General features: G+C 40.3%; 2 protein-coding genes and 1 non-coding gene across 3 annotated transcripts; 1 reads left to right on the forward strand and 2 right to left on the reverse strand.

Annotated features, from left to right (window-relative positions):
• Positions 1-1,176: 1,176 nt before the first annotated feature.
• LOC148866917 (GDSL esterase/lipase At4g10955-like) lies at positions 1,177-3,483 on the forward strand. The gene is made up of 2 exons (XM_088974938.1): positions 1,177-1,474; positions 2,307-3,483. The coding sequence occupies exons 1-2, from the start codon at positions 1,350-1,352 to the stop codon at positions 3,337-3,339; spliced, it is 1,158 nt and encodes a 385-aa protein (XP_088831064.1). The 5' UTR covers positions 1,177-1,349; the 3' UTR covers positions 3,340-3,483.
• Positions 3,484-4,021: 538 nt separating this feature from the next.
• On the reverse strand, positions 4,022-4,094 carry TRNAR-ACG (transfer RNA arginine (anticodon ACG)). Its single transcript has one exon. It is a non-coding gene; the product is annotated as a tRNA-Arg (tRNA).
• Positions 4,095-4,410: 316 nt separating this feature from the next.
• On the reverse strand, positions 4,411-4,989 carry LOC148866919 (uncharacterized). Its single transcript, XM_088976440.1, has one exon. The coding sequence runs from the start codon at positions 4,987-4,989 to the stop codon at positions 4,411-4,413; it is 579 nt and encodes a 192-aa protein (XP_088832566.1).
• Between the last annotated feature and the right edge of the window lie 13,982 nt (positions 4,990-18,971).

An 18,971-nucleotide genomic window follows, 5' to 3' on the forward strand; every position in this document is an offset into this window, starting at 1 on the left:
TTTGAGACTAGATAAAACCAGTTCCAAACCAATAATAATTGGGATAATGGATCAAGAACCAGAACCAAATTATCATCATAGAATCAGAATCGGCCCAATCAGTTGGGGTTGGACCAGATTAGACCTGTTCATGGGTCGGGTAACTCGACGGACTGGCCCAGCCCAACCAGTTATTAAGTCGGGCTTGGTCATAATTTTAAGTCCATGGGCTCGGACTTAGGCTCAGGTTTGAGCCTAAAGCACTGGGCCCGACTTGATACTATATATTAAATAATAAAAATATATTTTATTTAATAAAAAATATATACAATATTTTTTCTTTGTTCTTCTCTTTTTTTTCAAGTAATAATGAAATGTTATTATTTTTGAGTTTTGAAGGTTTTTAATATAAATAAAACTTTTTATTGAATAAAAAAGAAAAAAATTTCTGTTTTCGAATTTCTAATTAGGCTCGGGATCAAGCCCAGGCTTCAAACTTTATATGAGGACTGGGCCTGGGCTCGGGCTCAAGACTTAGGCCTGACAGTCGGGCCGGGCTTGGGCTTGAGACTGAATGTATTCTGTTAATGTATATACAAAGCCCGGCCCGCCCCAATAACAAGTATAGAACAGACCCATTTACAGCCTAAATTAGACCGCTCCACTACCATCCCCATAAACGTTTGTAACTTTGAACTTTGAAGGCTTGAAGCTGCGTTGGTTAGGAACGGAACGGGAGCGGAAGCGGCACAACAACTCTCCAGTGTCAGCTGGACTTTTCTTTTCCGGTCAGCCATAGCCATTCGAGTTCACATCTCGGAGTCCCACTGGCCACCTGGTCAACTACAAGGAGTCCCACTTGCACTGCACACGACGCGCTTAAGAAAAGCGACCGACTGTGAGTCGATGGTATGGTATTATCCAGTTCCACACGGACGAGGGCTCTTATTGTAAATATCTTGGAAATACATGGGCAAATATTAATAATTAATAAATGTCATGGTATTTTGTTCATTTGAACTTAAAACTGACAACTAAGGGATCATTCATAGGGAATCTTTTGTCTTTTGAAAACAATTCTCAGGTAACAGGAAGAGTCCAACTCATGGAAATATGACCGTTGGAAGCGACAGACCCGCTGACCCGGTAACATTTTCCAATCTTTTTCAGATTATTATTTCAATTAATTAAAGCTAAGTTGGCACCGAATCTAGACTCACTCTGCTCTGTCTTCCCTTTCTCTTTTCTTTCCCCACCATTCTCGACCGTTACCTCTCTCTCTCTCTCTCTCTCTCTCTCTCTCTCTCGTCTGGATTTCTGTGATAACATGCAAAGAGGCCAATTAGAAGGGAAGAAGTAGAGGAGGTTTCATGGCGAAGCGCTCTGCAGAGGAGATAATGCAAGAGAGTGAGGAGGCTCACCCATACGCGTTCCATGTTTCAGGGCCTCGTAACGTTTCTTCTCCGAATTGGCGAGATCTGATCAATTCTAGCTGGTAATGTAAAACCCATCATCATCTTTTTCTTTCTTCTTTCAAAGTTTTTCCTAGACTTTCAGAGTTAAGATACTTTATGGTGCATTTAATATACCTTCAACTTCATCGAATTCCTATTATTTCCATTTTCGCTTAAACGTACAAAGTAATGCACAATAAAGAATAAATTAAACAAAAACTACGAACTGGTTTAGCCCTGTAACTGTAAGTATGGATTGTCTATCTCTCGCTTCATATGGTTGTGGAATGTGGACAATCGAATCTTATTTGGTTTGGATTCTGAAACTCTACTGTTTGGACTCTGATGTCATTTGATGTCCTGGGTTTTAAAATCTGCAAAAAAAAAGGAAAAAAAAAACTATTAATTTAAGGGTTTTAACTTTTACGATTCGATTTGACACAGACACACCCACATAAACAGAAAAATATAACAAAACACTGATACCTGAGCCTTTTATGGATGAATTCTGCTGTTCTCTTGGAGAACCTTCATAGAAGGAATTGTTTGTTTGTAATTATCCATGTTCTTCCATACTATCCCAAACAGTAAACTGGGTTCTGTTTTTTATTACCCAATTCGATTGATCTTCAACATTGGACCAATAGAGACCGTTAGTGCTCCTAAATGATTACTGATTAAATCTGGTACCTGAATTGTTTGTTGCAACCAAGAGATACTCTGTTTCCCTTTTTGTTGTGAAGATGGCTTAATTATTCAATGAAATAATGGTAAATTCTCATATCCACAATATTTATTCTTTTCTTTCTAATGTCTGAAAGAAACCACATCTTCGTCCTCTGCTGATGTAGTTCCATTCCTCTGAGCTTGCAGGAAGGATAGCAACTACAGAAGAACAGTCATAGCCTGCTTCATACAAGCAGTTTATTTGCTCGAACTTGACAGGCAGGAGAATAAAACAGAAGAGAATGGCCTTGCTCCCAACTGGTGGAAACCCTTCAAGTACAAGCTGGCCCAAACATTAATAGATGAAAGGGATGGGTCCATCTTTGGAGCCCTACTGGAATGGGATCGATCTGCAGCTCTTTCAGACTTTGTATTGATGAGACCCAGTGGTGCACCGAGAGCTGTCCTAGCACTCAGAGGAACATTGCTGAAGAGCTTGACAATTAGAAGAGATTTAGAAGATGATCTTCGCTTTCTTGCCTGGGAAAGCTTGAAGGGGTCTGTTAGATTTGGTGTAGCTCTGGAGGCAATGAAAATGGCAGTTGACAGATATGGTAGCTGCAATGTATGCATTGCTGGTCATTCTTTAGGAGCTGGCTTTGCTCTCCAAGTGGGTAAAGCATTAGCTAAACAAGGAGTGTTTGTAGAGACTCATCTGTTCAATCCACCATCTGTTTCACTGGCTATGAGTTTGAGAAACCTTGGAGAGAAAGCTGGGTTTGTCTGGAGGAGATTCAAATCAATGCTTCCTTCAAGTGGTGAGGCTCAAACTAATGGAGGGGAACCAGAAAAGAATGCTGGTAGTAGAGTACTCAAGGCATGGAGAGATCCCAAGAAATGGGTTCCACATCTGTATGTGAACAACAGTGACTACATCTGCTGCTATTATTCCGATCCTGCTGTCACAACAAACTCCCAACCCAGCAATGGTGAAGCTTCTGGCAAGGAGAATGCAGATCCTGCTAGTGGGAATGTTGCAGCAAAGCTGTTTGTGATGTCCAAGGGCAAACAAAAATTCCTTGAGGCTCATGGGTTGCAGCAATGGTGGTCTGATGACCTGGAACTCCAATTAGCTCTACACAACAGCAAGCTTATTAGCAGGCAGCTCAAATCCTTGTATACCCCCCTCCCACCACCACCACCTCCACCAGCAGCAGCACAGAGCAAGAAGCCCAGATGATATTTAGCCATGTGACATATTGAGTGCATCTATTCTTTAAAGACCATGATTAATTAATTGTACCAAAGAAATGGGAGAAGCAGTTGCTGAAATGTTGTTTCTTATTCTTTCTCTGGCTTGCCAATGCATTGTTTTCCTTGACTATATCTTTTCTGGGTAAGTCTTGTTCATACTTTTTAATTCTCTCTCACCCAAGAAAGAAACAAATTAAGCTAGTATCAGCTTCAATTAAGGAAGGCATTAAAATAATCTTGCGAGAAGGAATTGACATTAAAATGTTGTTTCTTATTCTTTCTCTGGCTTGCCAATGTTCCTTGATCATATCTTTTCTGGGCAGGCTTGTTCATACTTTTTAATTTATACCAAAGAAAGAAACAAAGCTAAGGAATTGACATTGATTCATTGAAGCTACAGGAATTTTAGCTCCCAACGTTCTGAAAGTTGTTTGAGATCGGCTTCAGTCATAGCAAAATCCGGTCGAACACCTACAAACAAAAAGGCTTCAATTTCACAGGTGACAACAGGATTTTATCCTCAACCTTCCAAACAGCAGATTTGGATGGGTAAAGAAATGAAAAATGAAACAGTATAGAATTTTCACAGTCGTTTGATCGTTTCCCAGCACGGAGCATAAAAAGGTAAAACAGTATTGAATTCTAAAAAGGTAAAATGAATAATGAGCCGACTCCGCTGGGGATCGAACCCAGAATCTCTGGTTCCGTAGACCAGCGCCTTATCCATTGGGCCACGGAGTCAATTCGATGGTAAAATAGGAATGTATGTATAATAAATATTTAACAACAAGGACTCAATTACAAATAATTAAATAATTAATTAACCATTCAATTCGATTATACCCATATTTCGTTAATTACTTTATCGTCCCTCCCGTCCTCCAAAATGCCAAGATGCGTTGTTTCGTGCACTCCTGAATCCTGATTATCAACATTTTTGACAAAAGGCGAGATAAAAATGCGCCAATTGGCTAACATACGCTTTTGTTTTAATGGCACTAACGAGCAGTAATGCGACCAGAGAACCAGACATGAGAAATACCCCCCCCTCTCTCTCTCAAGTCTCACTCTTGGCCTCTTCGGTATTCTCCTCCGCCACGTGCGGCGGCGAAACCTCCTTGTCCACCTCATCCTTCACGCTGAAAGACAACGAGTCGCGCCTAATTAGAAACTTTCCGGTGGGCGGAACCCACAGGTTGAGCAGCCCTTGCGGCCGCCCTGACTGCCTCCAAACTTGAATTGCCATGCACTGGATTGGATTATCCAACGGCTCCGAAGCATCGCCACCCTTGAGCACGTTAGAGAGCAACACCCTGGCACTCCCCACCAGCTTCTCCCTGGCATGCCCGTGCGCGTAGATATCAACGTTCAGGGCCGCCATGACCTCATTCTCCAGCAAATCCTCGTGAAACCTCACCTTTACCACCGCGTTCCACGTCGGGTTCACGCCTCCCTCCTCGTCTACGCCCGTCCTCTCGGCGAACTCCCGCTCCACGTAGACCACCACGTATGCTCTCATTCTCGTAACATGCTTTACGTCCTTCAGGTTCTGGGCTGAGTAGATTAAAACCTCTATCTCTCTCACTCGCCGCTCCGGTGTCTTCTTCCTCCGCCGCAGGTCTGAAGCTTGTTTCATTTCGCCGGTCGCCGGGAAATCAATTCGAGTTAGGTGCCGTTCGTTTACCCTAATAATTGGAAAGCAATAAATCATTTGATGCGCAGAGCATTGGGTTGGTTCACTTGGTTTTTATAAGCGGGAAATTGGAAATGGCTACCGCTTATGTGAGTTGTGAGGTTAGATGTTCGAAGTTCGAACATGAGCTGGCTGGCTTTTGTCTTTTGTCTTTGGATAAAAGCGCGTAAAAAAAGCGCTCAGGAAGGGGTATTTTAGTCAGTACAAAATCAACCGTCAGATTGTAATCCATCTCAATCCAAGCATAAGATTCCAATCCAACAGTTAATAATGGGAAGGAGCATTTTAAGGTCGCTGCATTGTGTATCATAAAAGGCGAAAGATTTCGGATTTATTGGTTCGAAGGCATCCAATAGGAGAGAAACACGCAACTTTGAAAAGTGGATCATGACAAAGGAAATGCCAGCGAAACTGTCTGTGCTCGTCTCCATTCAGAGGCCCATTTGAGTTTTGTCGATACAACGATTAATAGAAGGAAGCATAAAGGATGGGATGGGAATGAATATTTTTTTAATTACCAAAGTGCCCATAACGTGTAATGTCCTCTTTGTTCCTTTGACGAAAAAAAGGCAAAGTTGGATCGATTCTAAGGGCCAGATTGGAATGAAGGGGCCTCAAGTTTTGGTGAGTTGTGAGTTGCTTTCGTTGAACCGCTTTGGATAAGTCAGTCTTCATGGAAAAGCAATTTTCACCAAACATTACTTCAATCTAAGGCTGCACATTGGCATTTAGGCTGTGTTTGGTTGCAACTTGCAATGCAAATAAATTTGCATAAGGTGTATATGTGTGTACAATAGGAATGTCGGGAGAGCTGGAACAAATAAGAGATTCACCTATTTATTTATAAGAGAGGGATGTTCATCCTAGAAAAAGAAAGGACATACCACCCACACGTGGTAAGTGGTTCAACCCACCTATCGTGCTCACAGTCAACACATTATGCACAGGCAGTGATCAGAGGGGGGGCAAGAGGAGATTTGATGGATGAATGACACCGGAACTGTGTAGTGGGGTGTGCGGGGGCAAGGCAATAGCATAGCCAGTGATCAGAGGGGAGGAGAAGAAGGAAGAAGGCAAAGTCGCTGGAGAAGATAGAGAAAAGATCACCGTTTCTAAGAGTTGCAGCGGTGGCCGAGAAAAACAGAGGACGGAAACCAGGAAGAAGAGACACAGAGAGACCCTCCTTTGAGCTCCCGAGTAACAAAGAGAGATTCCTCTCCGTCAACACCAGATCAGTTCCCAAAGACTGTACCAACAAGAGATAACACCACAGAAAGAGAAATATGAAACTAGCGGCGAATCGAAGAGAACTTCTTTGTCTTGATAAGGCGAGCTTTTTGTCTTGAAGAACCAATTTTTGAAGGAAAAATCAATTAGAGATTCAAACACTGTAATTAAGACAGAACCTCCTCTGCCCTATAAGGAGCTTTCTATGCGTATGAGCGAGAGATCTCTAGAAAAATTGCAGCATAACCAAAAAACCTAAGAATGATTTAAACAGAGACAAGGTTGGAAGGGGGAGACCAAGAAGAAGATGAACAGGAAAAAAAAAGGGTTGCTGGCAGAGAAAGAGGGAGGAACTCTAGACATCGCTAGCGAAGAGAGAAGAAAGAAGAGGAGGGGGGGAGAAGAAGAAGGAAGAGAAGGAAGAGGATTATTTCACTTCACCAACCGGCGATGATGACGACAACGCAACGGTGGCGACAACAGACACAGTGGCAATAGTCATAGATCTCTCTCTACTGTCTCGAATGTGTGTGATCAGTAGGGTGTAAACGGATCAAATTCGAATCCGATTAAAAAATTTGATACCCTAATTCTATTCGATATCCAACAAATATTGAAAACTAATATTCGAATTTGAATATGATTAAACTATTCGAGTGCTCGATTTGGTTCAAGTTTTATTAATTAATTATTTTAGGTAATTAATAAATATATAAATTATTTATATATTATATATAAGAATTAAATAATTGATCGAATTCAAATATTTATTCAATCGAATCAAGTCATATCCGAATTCGACCTATTAGATAATCAAATTATCTAATTCGATTCGATTATGTCAAATCTTGAATTCAAAATCAGATTTTCGAATACCGTTGACAACCTTAGTGACCAGTCTTGTCTCATTTCCTCTCTAATTTTCTGCGAACTACTGTCTGGGTCAGACGAGTCGACAGTTCGGCTACCTGGGTCAACGGTTCTAGTCAACGTTTTTGACCCAAGAATAGATTAAGGATGAAACAGAACCGATTGCTTGGACCGTTTCCAGCCCAAACGGTCTGACAATCTGGGTCAATGATGGTTTAAACACAATGCTATAAAGTATCCTAGTGGGGCTCACCCTCTAAAGGGGATAAAAACTTTAGGCACGAGGAAATATTCAAGATGTAGAACTGTGTTTGGACTAGGGTGGACTTGAATTTTGCCGACAAATTAGAATTGTCCATTATGCAAATATTGAAATTCTATCGGTTAGAGGGGAACAAAATACATGCATGTATACTCAACTTGGAAAGAGTACAAATACAAATATATATAATGCAAATACATACAAAATAATACAAAATACAAGGTTGTATACTCTACATATGTGCATTTGTACTCCTTCCGAACTGGACCTAGGAAACGCAATAGCATGTATAGAATTTTAGGCAAGGGATGACTGATATAGTACATTACTAAGTAGAATATTTCTATGCTCATTATAGCAACTATTTGATGTTGTGTAATCTGATAGCTCCCTACTAGAGGACAGGTCGGATGTCGGGCTAGTGAGTTGACCGGGTCAAGCTGCAAAAAAACAGTATTAGAGTACCCAAGGTTGCTTTACCCAGGGTGGGCACTTGGATGGAAAAAATAAAACACACGAAATTATTCCACATGAAAATTCATAATCCTATTTTTAACATGGATCAATCATTTACGCTAACAATATTAAAATAATATTTTCTTCTTCTAGAGATTGGTTCTTGGATTAAAATTTATGTTAATATATATATAAAATAAGGATTTAAGTTGGGTATTTGAAGATTTTAGATTGCAAAGGGCCATGCTCTTGTGCCAGGCTCAATCAAATTTCTATAAAACCTCAACCTAAGGCCACCCAAATTGCATCCCTAGATTATAAATTAGACAAGCACTATACATTCTTTTTTATTTTTTTATATTACTATTACACATAATAGGGGGACTTAGGGGGGAATAAAGAAAGGTGCATATGAGTGCCATTGACATTATTATGGAGAGTAGGGTGTTCACGGGTCAGGTTGGGTCAATTTAAGAGATTTTGTTAAACCAACCCGACCTGGTCGAGTTGCTTTTTCACCAAATCGAAACCGATCGACATTCAGATAAAATAGACCCAAACATGAAGGGTCAATTTGGGTCGATTTTTCGATATAATCGGTCAGTTTGCAATCTACCTAAGAGATGTGTGTCAGGCCCAAAAATCTAAAAAGGCAATGAATAAAAGGTGAGGATTTTAGCTTAGCCATATGGATTTTCTTTATCTTTTCTAGTCTCTTGTTGATCCAAAAAAGGCAATGAATTAAAATTTTCCAATCTTCTAATCCCTCTTCTAGACTTAGTAAGCAGGTAGACACAATCCCATGTTTCCTATTTTGTATTTTCCTTTTTGGTGTATACTTTCCAACCCCAAGAAACCAAGCAAAAAAGTGAAAATTATAGGTTTTGAATGACTACTGAAAGCAAAAGCAACCAATTAAAAGAGAGATAACTTCTAATTATAGGATATAGGTATGTATTTGGTTTGGTTTGGTTAGATTTCGGTATTTAAGTGTAAAAACTGCAACTAGATTGACTCTCATTATGAACACCTCTAATGGAAAGCTTGTAGTTCCACCCCCCACCCACTAGCATTATTGGGATGGTCCAACGAATTTTTTAGAAGACTGGCCGTTTTCTTTTAATTATTATTAGCTTGATCAAATAAAATATGCAACATTCAAGGATTAAAATATTGATATGATATATATCTTGTATGGGGTGTATTGTATGATTGACCCCAAAATGCATGGATACACTGTTACATAATGTTTTAAAACATCTTAAACCATGGGATGATTGATATCATCCCTCTAAATCTTATAAAACAAAAAATAAAAATAAATTGTAGAGAGAGAGAGTATTGATCACATTCCTACGCCTATAAACTCAAAGTTGGATATCATCCATATCGATATTTTAATCCTTGATGACAACTTCACATAGTTTGAGAAGTAAGATGATGAGATACGGGCAAGTTAAAAGAGATACAATATTATCAAAATTATTTTCAATAAGAAATAAAGTAATCGGATAAGAATATTTACAAACACACAAATATATCACAATGGTTTCAAATTGAAAGGCTCTAGTTCTAATATTAAGTATTCAAGGGATAGCACATCTACCATGACCCCTAATGAAAAGTGTATAGATAGGTCAGTGATAGAAATAAATTTATTTTTTGAAATACAAGAGGGAGATTAAGAGCAAAAACACAAAAAATAAACCTAAAGAATCTATAAGTGATAGAAAATTAAAATTCCATGAATTCGATGTAGTCCCATGCAAGGCCCGGTTATGAACCCCGTTAGCCAACCAATTCTCCACTTGATTTCCTTCTTGACGGATGTGGTTATCTTCTTGCATTCCTCTAGCATGGCATGGCATCTCCATAATGATTTGCCTAACTCTTTTAGAGCTTCAATTGTCACTTTAGAATCTCCTTCGGTGATGGCTCAATCTGGCTTCAATTGATTGATTATCTTGTGGGCTTCAACAGCTCCTCCCATTTTCTGCTACATTGATAGAAGAGGTACCAATTGAACCAACCTTGATCAAGATGGTCTCTCCAAGGTGGTTCCTGGCAATACAACCGAAAGTACATCCATTATCTTCTTTCATAGATGCATCAAAATTAATCTTGATTTTCCATACACTCAAGGGGGACCACTTAATCCAATTTAGTATCTCTAAGGGGCCATGCTTTTTCGCTGAATTTTTTTCATTTCCTTCCATAAATACCATAGCATGTAAACAATCTTTTTTCAATAATGGTCAATGATGGAGGTGGAAGCAATCCCCAATAGAATTCATACACGTGGCAACACCACAAGTACTCAAACCTTCACCTACGAGCTCCTGTCTCGGTTGCCCAATATCACTCTGAGACAATAGAGCCAACCTGGGCTGCCTAAGGTTTGCCTCACTCTAGCACAGCTCGTTTCTAGCGAGTTCGGCCCATCCCATGTGACCTAATCACTGTCTCGATTGAATCGTTGAGCTGCTAAGTAGTAGCTTGGTATACAAGTCAAGTAGTATGCTACGAGCTCTCATCACAGTTGATCGATACCACTACGAGCCAACAAAGGCAGCCTTATCCGCCCAGGGTTTGCCTCACTCTATCGCAGCTCTTTTCTAGTGAATTGGGCTCTTCTCGAGCAAATTTATCAATGTCCAAATTGAGCCATTGAGACGCTAAGTAGCAGCTCAATATACGAGCCAAGTTGTATGCATGAGAAAGCACACTCTGCCAAGGCGAGTTATGCCACAAGAAGCACACCCGAGCTCCACCACAAGTATGTAGAATGACCAATTGGCAGCCCCACCTAGTAACATCATCATCACACACAACTGTCCTATCAATTAGTGGACCACAGGCTTCCTCCATGCATCAATAACGTGCCACATAAGTCACTTGTACGTGCCCCACTTCAGCTCCAAGTGCCTTGGTCAGTTTCGAAGTGTCCAACACCTCTATGATGCATATGCCTTTGGAACAAGCTCTTAGAACCTATTTAAAGGTTAGTTTCTCATTCATTATACACTTTTAGTCTCATTAATTACTAGTTTTAACACCTCAGACAGCTTGACCCATACTAACTTACTTGCTAGAGTTTCAAGCCTGATATATCACCCTATGCCCTCTGACTTCTCTTTCACCGACCTTCAAGCGGCCTCTGACTCAGTGCAACGACTTTTGGTCTTCATTAGTCAATAACTCGTCATGCTTTACTTTTGAGGATCTCATCCCACCAATCTTTAAGGTTTATGGGTGTCATTCTAATTGGGGTATGGATATGATTTCCAACTATTCTCCAAACTTGGGAGGATACAGGGCAGTTAAGAAGGATATGAGCCACATCCATAGTCATTCCACAAGATTTACATTTTGGGTCAATTTTGAATCCTTTTTTTTTATGAAGGTTCCCTTTAGTGAGTAATTCATTTCTAATTGCAAGCCATAAAAAAAAATTGATCTTTGAAGGCATGCTATTTTTACAATTTTCTCGAGGATCTTCTTTGTTTTCCTGTCAGACTATATCTTGTTACTGAGAAGATCATAAGCTGATTTAACTTAAGTGCATGTCTATTTTATAATGGTTCGGTTCGATTTTCGGGAAGTTACTTACCCAAGTAAATGCACTTATTCGAGTAAGGGCAATTGTTTCCTAGGAAATGCTTACTCAAGTAAGTGCACTTACGCATGTTCTTTTATTTCCGACCAGGTAAATAAGACAATGATCATTTTAGCCATAAAAAGCCATTATTAAAAGGGGCAATTTTGTCCCATCCAAGTGTTGGCAACTTTCCCCCTAGGTTGGAAAATTACTTACACACTTGGAATATGGGCATCATTAACTTGGGTAAGTGATACCTAGGTGTTGACAGGTGTATTATATGTACTGTACACAGGTTTAGTACCTGTAGGGGTATTTTTGTGATTTTATAGTCCTATTGTGTTGTACGGTCAATATAGTATAAATAAAATGCTTCACTCGACTGAAGCAAGACTTTTGAGGCCTCAACTCTGTTGTCTCTTCTTCTTCTTCTTCTTCTTCTTCTACTTCCTTTCCTTCTCCTACTCAGCATAGTATCAGAGTAGGACCGTCCAGCCCTAGAAAACAACCAGCCAAGGACTCTCTCCACTGCTGCATAGAAGCTTAGTCCTGATGCTCAAAGACAAGGAAGATGAAGTATTCTCTAGTGCTGCTGCTAGTCTCCACTGTTGAGTAGGGTTCTATTACAAGAAAGCTGACTGTTCAACTTTCTAGCGCAGAAAATGGTTCTGATACAAATTTTTTCTTCTTCTTCCTTCATCCTTCAGCCCTATGTGCTGGTAACTGGTGTTGCTCGGCTAAGAAGACTGTAGAAAACCATCCCAGATGTACGAAGGAAGGTTCTAATTTGAAGAGAAGTTCGAGTCCTTGACTGTACTACCTATTTACAGTTCGGGTGACCTAGGTACTAAACTGTTTTTTTCTGTTTATAGTTCTCTTCTTGTTCGACTGTTGATGTCCCAAAATATGAGTAGGGAGTGTCCCCCTTCCTCCGATTGTGTGTTGCTCTATTCTGCTCGCTAAGGGACTGTTGATGAACCCGAGACCCTAAGTGACGGTTTGGCTGCCATAGAAAGTGGATATCAGCCAATTAGGTGTGGTGAACCACCACTCATATTGCTGTTTCTACTGTTTTTTTTTTTTTTAGTTGAGAAGTTGTATTAAAGTTGTAAAACTATAGGTCTTTCAGACTTGGTTACACTGCAAGTGCAGTTCATATATTGTTCAGTGGACTCCCACACAATGTAGGTCATACAACCTAGTACTGTTGCTGCAGTGCTTGTGCTTGGTTCCCTATGAAACTGAAAATCTACAAAGCCTAGTTGTGGACTGTAGCAGCTCGGTAAGGTTGTGTGCCTTTGGTTTTGTGTACTTCTAAACCTAGAATCATGAATAGTGAATATTCAGTTACATCCGGAATCTCCACAATACTGAATGGAATGAGTGGGAATAGTGACATATCCTTCCCTATGGTTGTTGTTCCTCTTGATGGGTTAAACTACCTAGAGTGGTCAAGTGGGATCAAACTATACATAACTGCAAGGGGAAAAATAGGCTACATAAATGGAAGAATCAAATAACCAACTTCTGAAATGCAGAACATGATATATGGGATCAGGAGAACAGCATGGTTATGTCTTGGCTTTTGATCTCCATGCAACCGCAAATAAGGAAGAACTTCATGTGGGCTGAAATTGCAATCGATATTTGGGAACAGGCAAAATCCACAATCTGAACTTCGACACTATGCTAAGATTTATCAGCTGCAAACAGCATCATCTACTTGTAAGCAGGGGGAGAGCATTTTATCAGTTTATTACTCTGACTTGACAACTGTTTGGAAGGAGTTGGACCATTACTAGAATATTGATTAGAAGTGTGATGAATATGCAAAATTGTACAAGAAACTTGTCTAATAGCAAAGGGTGTTTGTCTTTTTACATGGTCTCAATCCTATCTATGAATCCATTAGAGTACAAATTCTAAGTTCTAAGGATCTTCCTTCAATTCAGGAGGTCTATGCTCTTGTCCAATCTGAAGAGAGCAAAAGAAACTTCATGAACAGCACCGGAGGGGATGCAATTGTGTTGGCGACAAAGGGGGTTCCTCTACTAGTGGTGGCCCTTCTTCCAAAAGAGGGGATCTCCAGAAAAAAGTAGAAGATAAGGAAAAATTATGGTGCACTAATTGTTAGAAGCCCCGACACACCAAACATACTTGTTGGGATCTCCATGGGAAACCAAAGTGGGCTCAAAATCTACCTAAGAAGCAACGATCAGATGTAATTAGAAGACCCAGGCAACAAGGTACCAAGAAACACCACATGGCCAATATGGTTACTCGGGAGAATCAGCCCTCCACTTCTACTGTGACTCAAACACCACATGGCCAATATAGCTACTTTGGATCTGACGAGGATAGTGTAAACTCCTTCCGTGACCATTTGGACCTTTATAGTAGAGCTATTCGCCAGATAGATGCTCCTCCCACCACCTCTTTTGCATCCATATCAGGTAATCCTGCCACAGCGTTCCATGTTGCTTCTCACGACCTTGACTCTCCATGGATCATTGATTTTGGAGCATCAAAACACATGACTGGTATGTCTTCTTACTTTCAAACTTATCACCCTCTTTTCGAAAGAGATAAAGTGAGACTAGATGATGGATCATACACTTCCAGATGCTGATTTGGATTTGAATAACTCCTAATAGGATTAGAAGATTTCTTAATCAAGAAGAAAGAGGAGAAATCCTAAGAGAATTAACAGAATTCGGACCTAGGGTTTTGAGGAAGAAAATCTTCATGCGAATTGAGATAGGATCTCATACACTCCAAAGAGAAGAGAAGTAGCATTCGCCATCTTCATCTCAGGAGTTCTCCTCCAGCTACTGCCATTCTTTGAAAAGATTCGATCTTTGAGAAAAAAAAATCAAGAAATTAGTTCTTTCTATCAGTTTTGGAGAAGGAACTGAAAAGATTTGGTGCTCAGTATTTCTAAATGATTACTGTGAAGAATTCAGTGTGTGGGACACATTATGCTGGTACCGTTCTACAAATTGCTGTCATCTTCAGTAGGAGCGGTTCTTGATGTCTTCTTTAGGCATGAACACCAATTTTGGGAAATACTACTTCTCTGGATCAGGTATAATTCCTCCCTTGTCTTTTGGTTCAGATCTGGTTCGGTTATGGTTCAAGTATGATCTTTGAATATTGTATTCTAAATTTAGGGAATATGATTCCCAATTGGAAAAATGTAGGAAAATTTTCTTTTTTTGAAATTTGTCTACCCATTCCGCAACCTTTTTGGCATCCATACGATGGATCCTACCATTCTTTCATAAAGGCCAACCAAGTTCAAGTGTTGTGGAGAATTCAGAAGTCGTACTTCAAATGCCATCAAATTCCTTGGGAGAAGATCATACTCACTCAGGTAACTTGACTCCCAACCTCCATGTTGCTAATGATCTTGACCTTCCCATTGCCCACAGTAAAGATGTTAGGTCGTGCACCACTAAACACCCCATTTCCAATTTTGTTTCCTATGAGAAAATCTCACATTCATTTTGTGCTTTTCTTACCTCCATTGATAGTATCCCTATTCCCAAGAATGTGGCAGAAGTTCTCTCAGTACCAAAATGGACGAAGGCCATGAAGGAAGAAATTGATGCTCTTCATAAGAATGGCACGTGGGAACTTGTTGATCTCCCTAAAGGGAAAGGATATAGTTGGATGTAAATGGGTGTTTATTGTTAAACATGGGGCTGATGGAACTGTGGAGGGGTATAATGCTCGTTTAGTGGCAAAGGGTTTTACTCAAGTGTATGGGGTTGATTATGCTGAAACATTTGCCCCTGTTGCCAAAATGAACTCTATTAGAGTCATTTTTTCTCTTCCTAACAATCTGAATTGGGATCTACATCAGCTTGACATCAAGAATGCATTCTTGAATGGTGACCTTGAATAGGAAGTTTATATGGTTCAACCCCCCGATTTTTTTGCTCAAAAAGTGAACAAAAGGTGTGCAAGTTGAAAAAAGTCTTTATATAGGCTGAAACAATCTCTAAGAGCTTGGTTCAGCAGATTTCATACTGCAGTTCAGCAGAGAGGATACAAGCAATGTCAGTCAGATCACACACTATTTGTAAAAGAATAGAAGGTAAAATGGCTGCCCTAATAGTATATGTGGATGACATAATTGTTACTGGTGAGTAAAAGGATGAAATTCAAAGTTTGATGGACTTCCTTGCCACTCAATTCGAAGTGAAAGATCTATGACCCACAAAATACTTCCTTGGAATTGAGGTTGCCCAAACAGCCCATAAATCAAGAAAATCATAAAGAACTATTCTAAACAATAATCAGATTTATAAAAAATTAATTTCAGATTATTTGCCCATCAATTTTGGGAACAAATTTCCCAAAACCCATATCTATGCAAATTGGATAGAACGCCTTCTGCCCATTTGCGCAGGTTCATATCTGAAACAGAATGGTCCAAGATTTGAACCTAGCTTTGATACCACTGAAGGGATAGGTCATCCATCACATGGACACCCACAGATTGCGGAATAAGGGGGTGAATTTCAAAAAATTTTCTCTCCCTTCAACTAGGAATCGAATTCCCTATTTAGAAAATCATATTTTTAATGATCATTCTTGAACCATAAACTGAACCATATCTGAACCAAAAGGATTAGGGAGGGATTATACCTGATATAGAGAATCAGTATCTCCCAATGGAGGTGTTCACACCCAAGGTATGATCCAAAATCTGCTCCCACTTAAGATGGCGCAGTGTAGGGTGGAGCAGAATCAACAGTGTTCTTCCAAAAGAACCTGACCCTTCTCAAGAATCAACTGGATGCCTTGTGAATACAACTCCAACCAATCTTTTCTAAAAGATTGGTATCAAGATCAAATCTTGATTTCTCCCAAGAACTGGAGATCGAACTACTGGAGGTGGCGACTGTAGGAAGGAGGCGGCAAAAGAGTATTTGTAGGGTGCAGAATTCTCTCTTCTTGTGATTTCAGCTCTGAAGTCAGGAGTGTGTAACTTGCATGTCTAAAGGCTGCCGCCCCCTCCTCCTTTTATAATCTCAAAGGGATCAGCTCCTAATCCCATTAGGAGTTGCTAACCCAAATCATATCTGGATTAGAAGTCCCTTTAAATGATAAGGGATAACCCTTATCTTATTTCCAGATCTAAATCTTATTTAGATCTTGGACTCGCTAAGTGGATAGGGTCTGGGCCCAATCCTATCAGTTGATCCATCTCAGAATTCGCCCCTTTAAGTGACTAATCAAATTAGCCCAGTTAGAAATGGGCTTAAGGCCCATTTAAGGTTATGTATTCATTTAGCCTTCCAAACTGCTGCTCAGTTGGGCTTCCTTGTATGGCGTAGGACCCTAACATTGATCTACACATCAGCCACATGGGTTCAGCCAAGCCTTTGTTACAAGGCCTGGACGAATACACTGTTATGGACAGTGCACCCCCTGAAAACCATCTCATGGTCTCTATGGGCCCAACACTTACCCTAAGTGGTCCCTGGGCCAAACCACCTTGTAACACCCAAGGACTGTGGGCAGATGCAAGATTAGCTCATCAAGTATTATCCTCAATGATCTTACACTTAACCTCTAAACCCATAATGATCATACACTGTCCGACAAGAGAGGACCTCTCCCCCGACTGCAAGGAACAGTGCTGCACTCTCTACTTATATGGATCTCGGGAATTAAAACATTTTTGCAGATCATTTATAAACCATAATATATATACTTTTATATCTCATATAGAATATATTTTGCAAAACAAATCTCAACGATTGAAATCGATTGCCAGCAATCTTGTTTCCATCAGTGAGAGTGCATCCCCGATCATTATCTTTGTCCGACAAAGGGGCTGATCCTGTCACTATGATCACCCGCTCAGATGAATTCTCAGACAGTCCCTACATACTCAGGTTTTGACCCCCGCTAAGGATCTCACTGATTGGTATATCAAAGGCAGCCCAATCCGACACCTAGTGCAGTATCATAATCGGGTGTAACTTTCCAGTTTTGCCCATCAATCTCCAAGGTCTAGGGCAATACTAGAAATCTGATCCAGTTCAAAGATTCAATTAATTCTACACTGTAAATGCCTAGGGTTTCACCCTGGCAGCTGAGACAGGCCACCCCAACCGACTTGGTGGCACCATAGTGTTAGCCTTGTCAGGATAGGTCTCCCCAAACTGACCCACTGGCTATGAACATTCTAAATTAACACGAGTCTCATTAAATGTTCAGTTTAAGGGTATTACACAAAAACATACCAAGGGAACATGAATCAAATACGCACTTTTATTCATTTACAATAAACTCATAAAATACATCATCTTGATTGAAGCTAAGGGCATACAAAACTGTCTAACAGCTCCCACTTGCACCTAGGTCCAATCAGGTACTAGCCGGAATCTCATGCTTTCCACGTGTTTCTCAAACACTTTCTGTGATAGTGGCTTTGTCAATGGGTCTGCTACATTTTCCATTGATGCTACCTTCTGAATCAAGACGTCCCCTCTACCAACAATCTCCCTTATACATGGTACTTTCTCTCGATGTGCTTCGACTTCGAGTGGGCACGTGGCTCCTTAGCCTGAGCAATAGCTCCATTGTTGTCACACAACAATGTGATGGGTGATGTGCTGGATGGAACTACTCCCAACTCGTGAACGAATTTATTCATCCACACAGCTTCTTTAGTAGCCTCACTTGCGACAATGTACTCGGCCTCGGTCTTGGAGTCTGTAGTGGACCCCTGTTTGCTGCTTTTCCAGCAAACAGCACACGATCCTATTGTGAAAACATATCCAGATGTAGACTTTCTATCATCTGGATCCGACTGGAAATCGGCATCTGTATACCCTTGAATCTGTAGTGAGCTACCATCGAATATGAGACAAAACTCTTTTGTCCTACGAAAGTACTTAAGTATGTTTTTCACAACAGTCCAGTGCTCCTGCCCTGAGTTGGCCTGAAATCTGCTTACTACACTCACTGCCTGAGCAATGTCAAGACGAGTGCACAGCATGGCATACATGATGCTCCCTACGGCAGAGGCATAAGGAACGTCTTTCATGCCATCAATGTCCTCAGAAGTCTTGGGAGACATCTTCTTGGATAAAATGACTCCGTGCCTGAAAGGAACATTTCCTTTCTTGGAGTTTTCTATGCTGTATCTTTTGACTATTTTGTCAATGTAGGTAGATTGGGATAATCCTATTATCCGCTTCGATCTATTAATATAGATTCGAAGACCTAGTATATCGGAGGCTTCTCCAAGATCTTTCATGGAGAATTGTTGTGAAAGCCATACTTTCACCGTAGTCAACATTCCTACATCATTCCCAATGAGTAGAATGTCATCTACATATAGAACCAAGAAGGTAACCTTATCTCCATTGTACTTCTTGTAGACACAGGGTTCATCCAGATTCTACTCGAAGTCAAACGATTTGATAGCAGAGTCAAAACAGATGTTCCAACTTCTAGAAACTTGCTTAAGTCCATAAATGGATCTATTAA

The sequence above is a fragment of the Nelumbo lutea genome, chromosome 3, assembly GCF_056320005.1.
Source record: "Nelumbo lutea isolate HS-2025 chromosome 3, American lotus-T2T, whole genome shotgun sequence".
In the NCBI taxonomy this organism is placed as follows: Eukaryota; Viridiplantae; Streptophyta; class Magnoliopsida; order Proteales; family Nelumbonaceae; genus Nelumbo; species Nelumbo lutea.

What these genes read in the sequence shown, in the direction of transcription:
- LOC148866919 (XM_088976440.1), bottom strand. Translation starts at nt 4,989, where the DNA reads ATGAAACAAGCTTCAGACCTGCGGCGGAGGAAGAAGACACCGGAGCGG.
- LOC148866917 (XM_088974938.1), top strand. Translation starts at nt 1,350, where the DNA reads ATGGCGAAGCGCTCTGCAGAGGAGATAATGCAAGAGAGTGAGGAGGCT. An exon ending in GATCTGATCAATTCTAGCTG is followed by an intron (nt 1,475 to 2,306) that starts GTAATGTAAAAC and finishes CTGAGCTTGCAG; the next exon opens with GAAGGATAGCAACTACAGAA.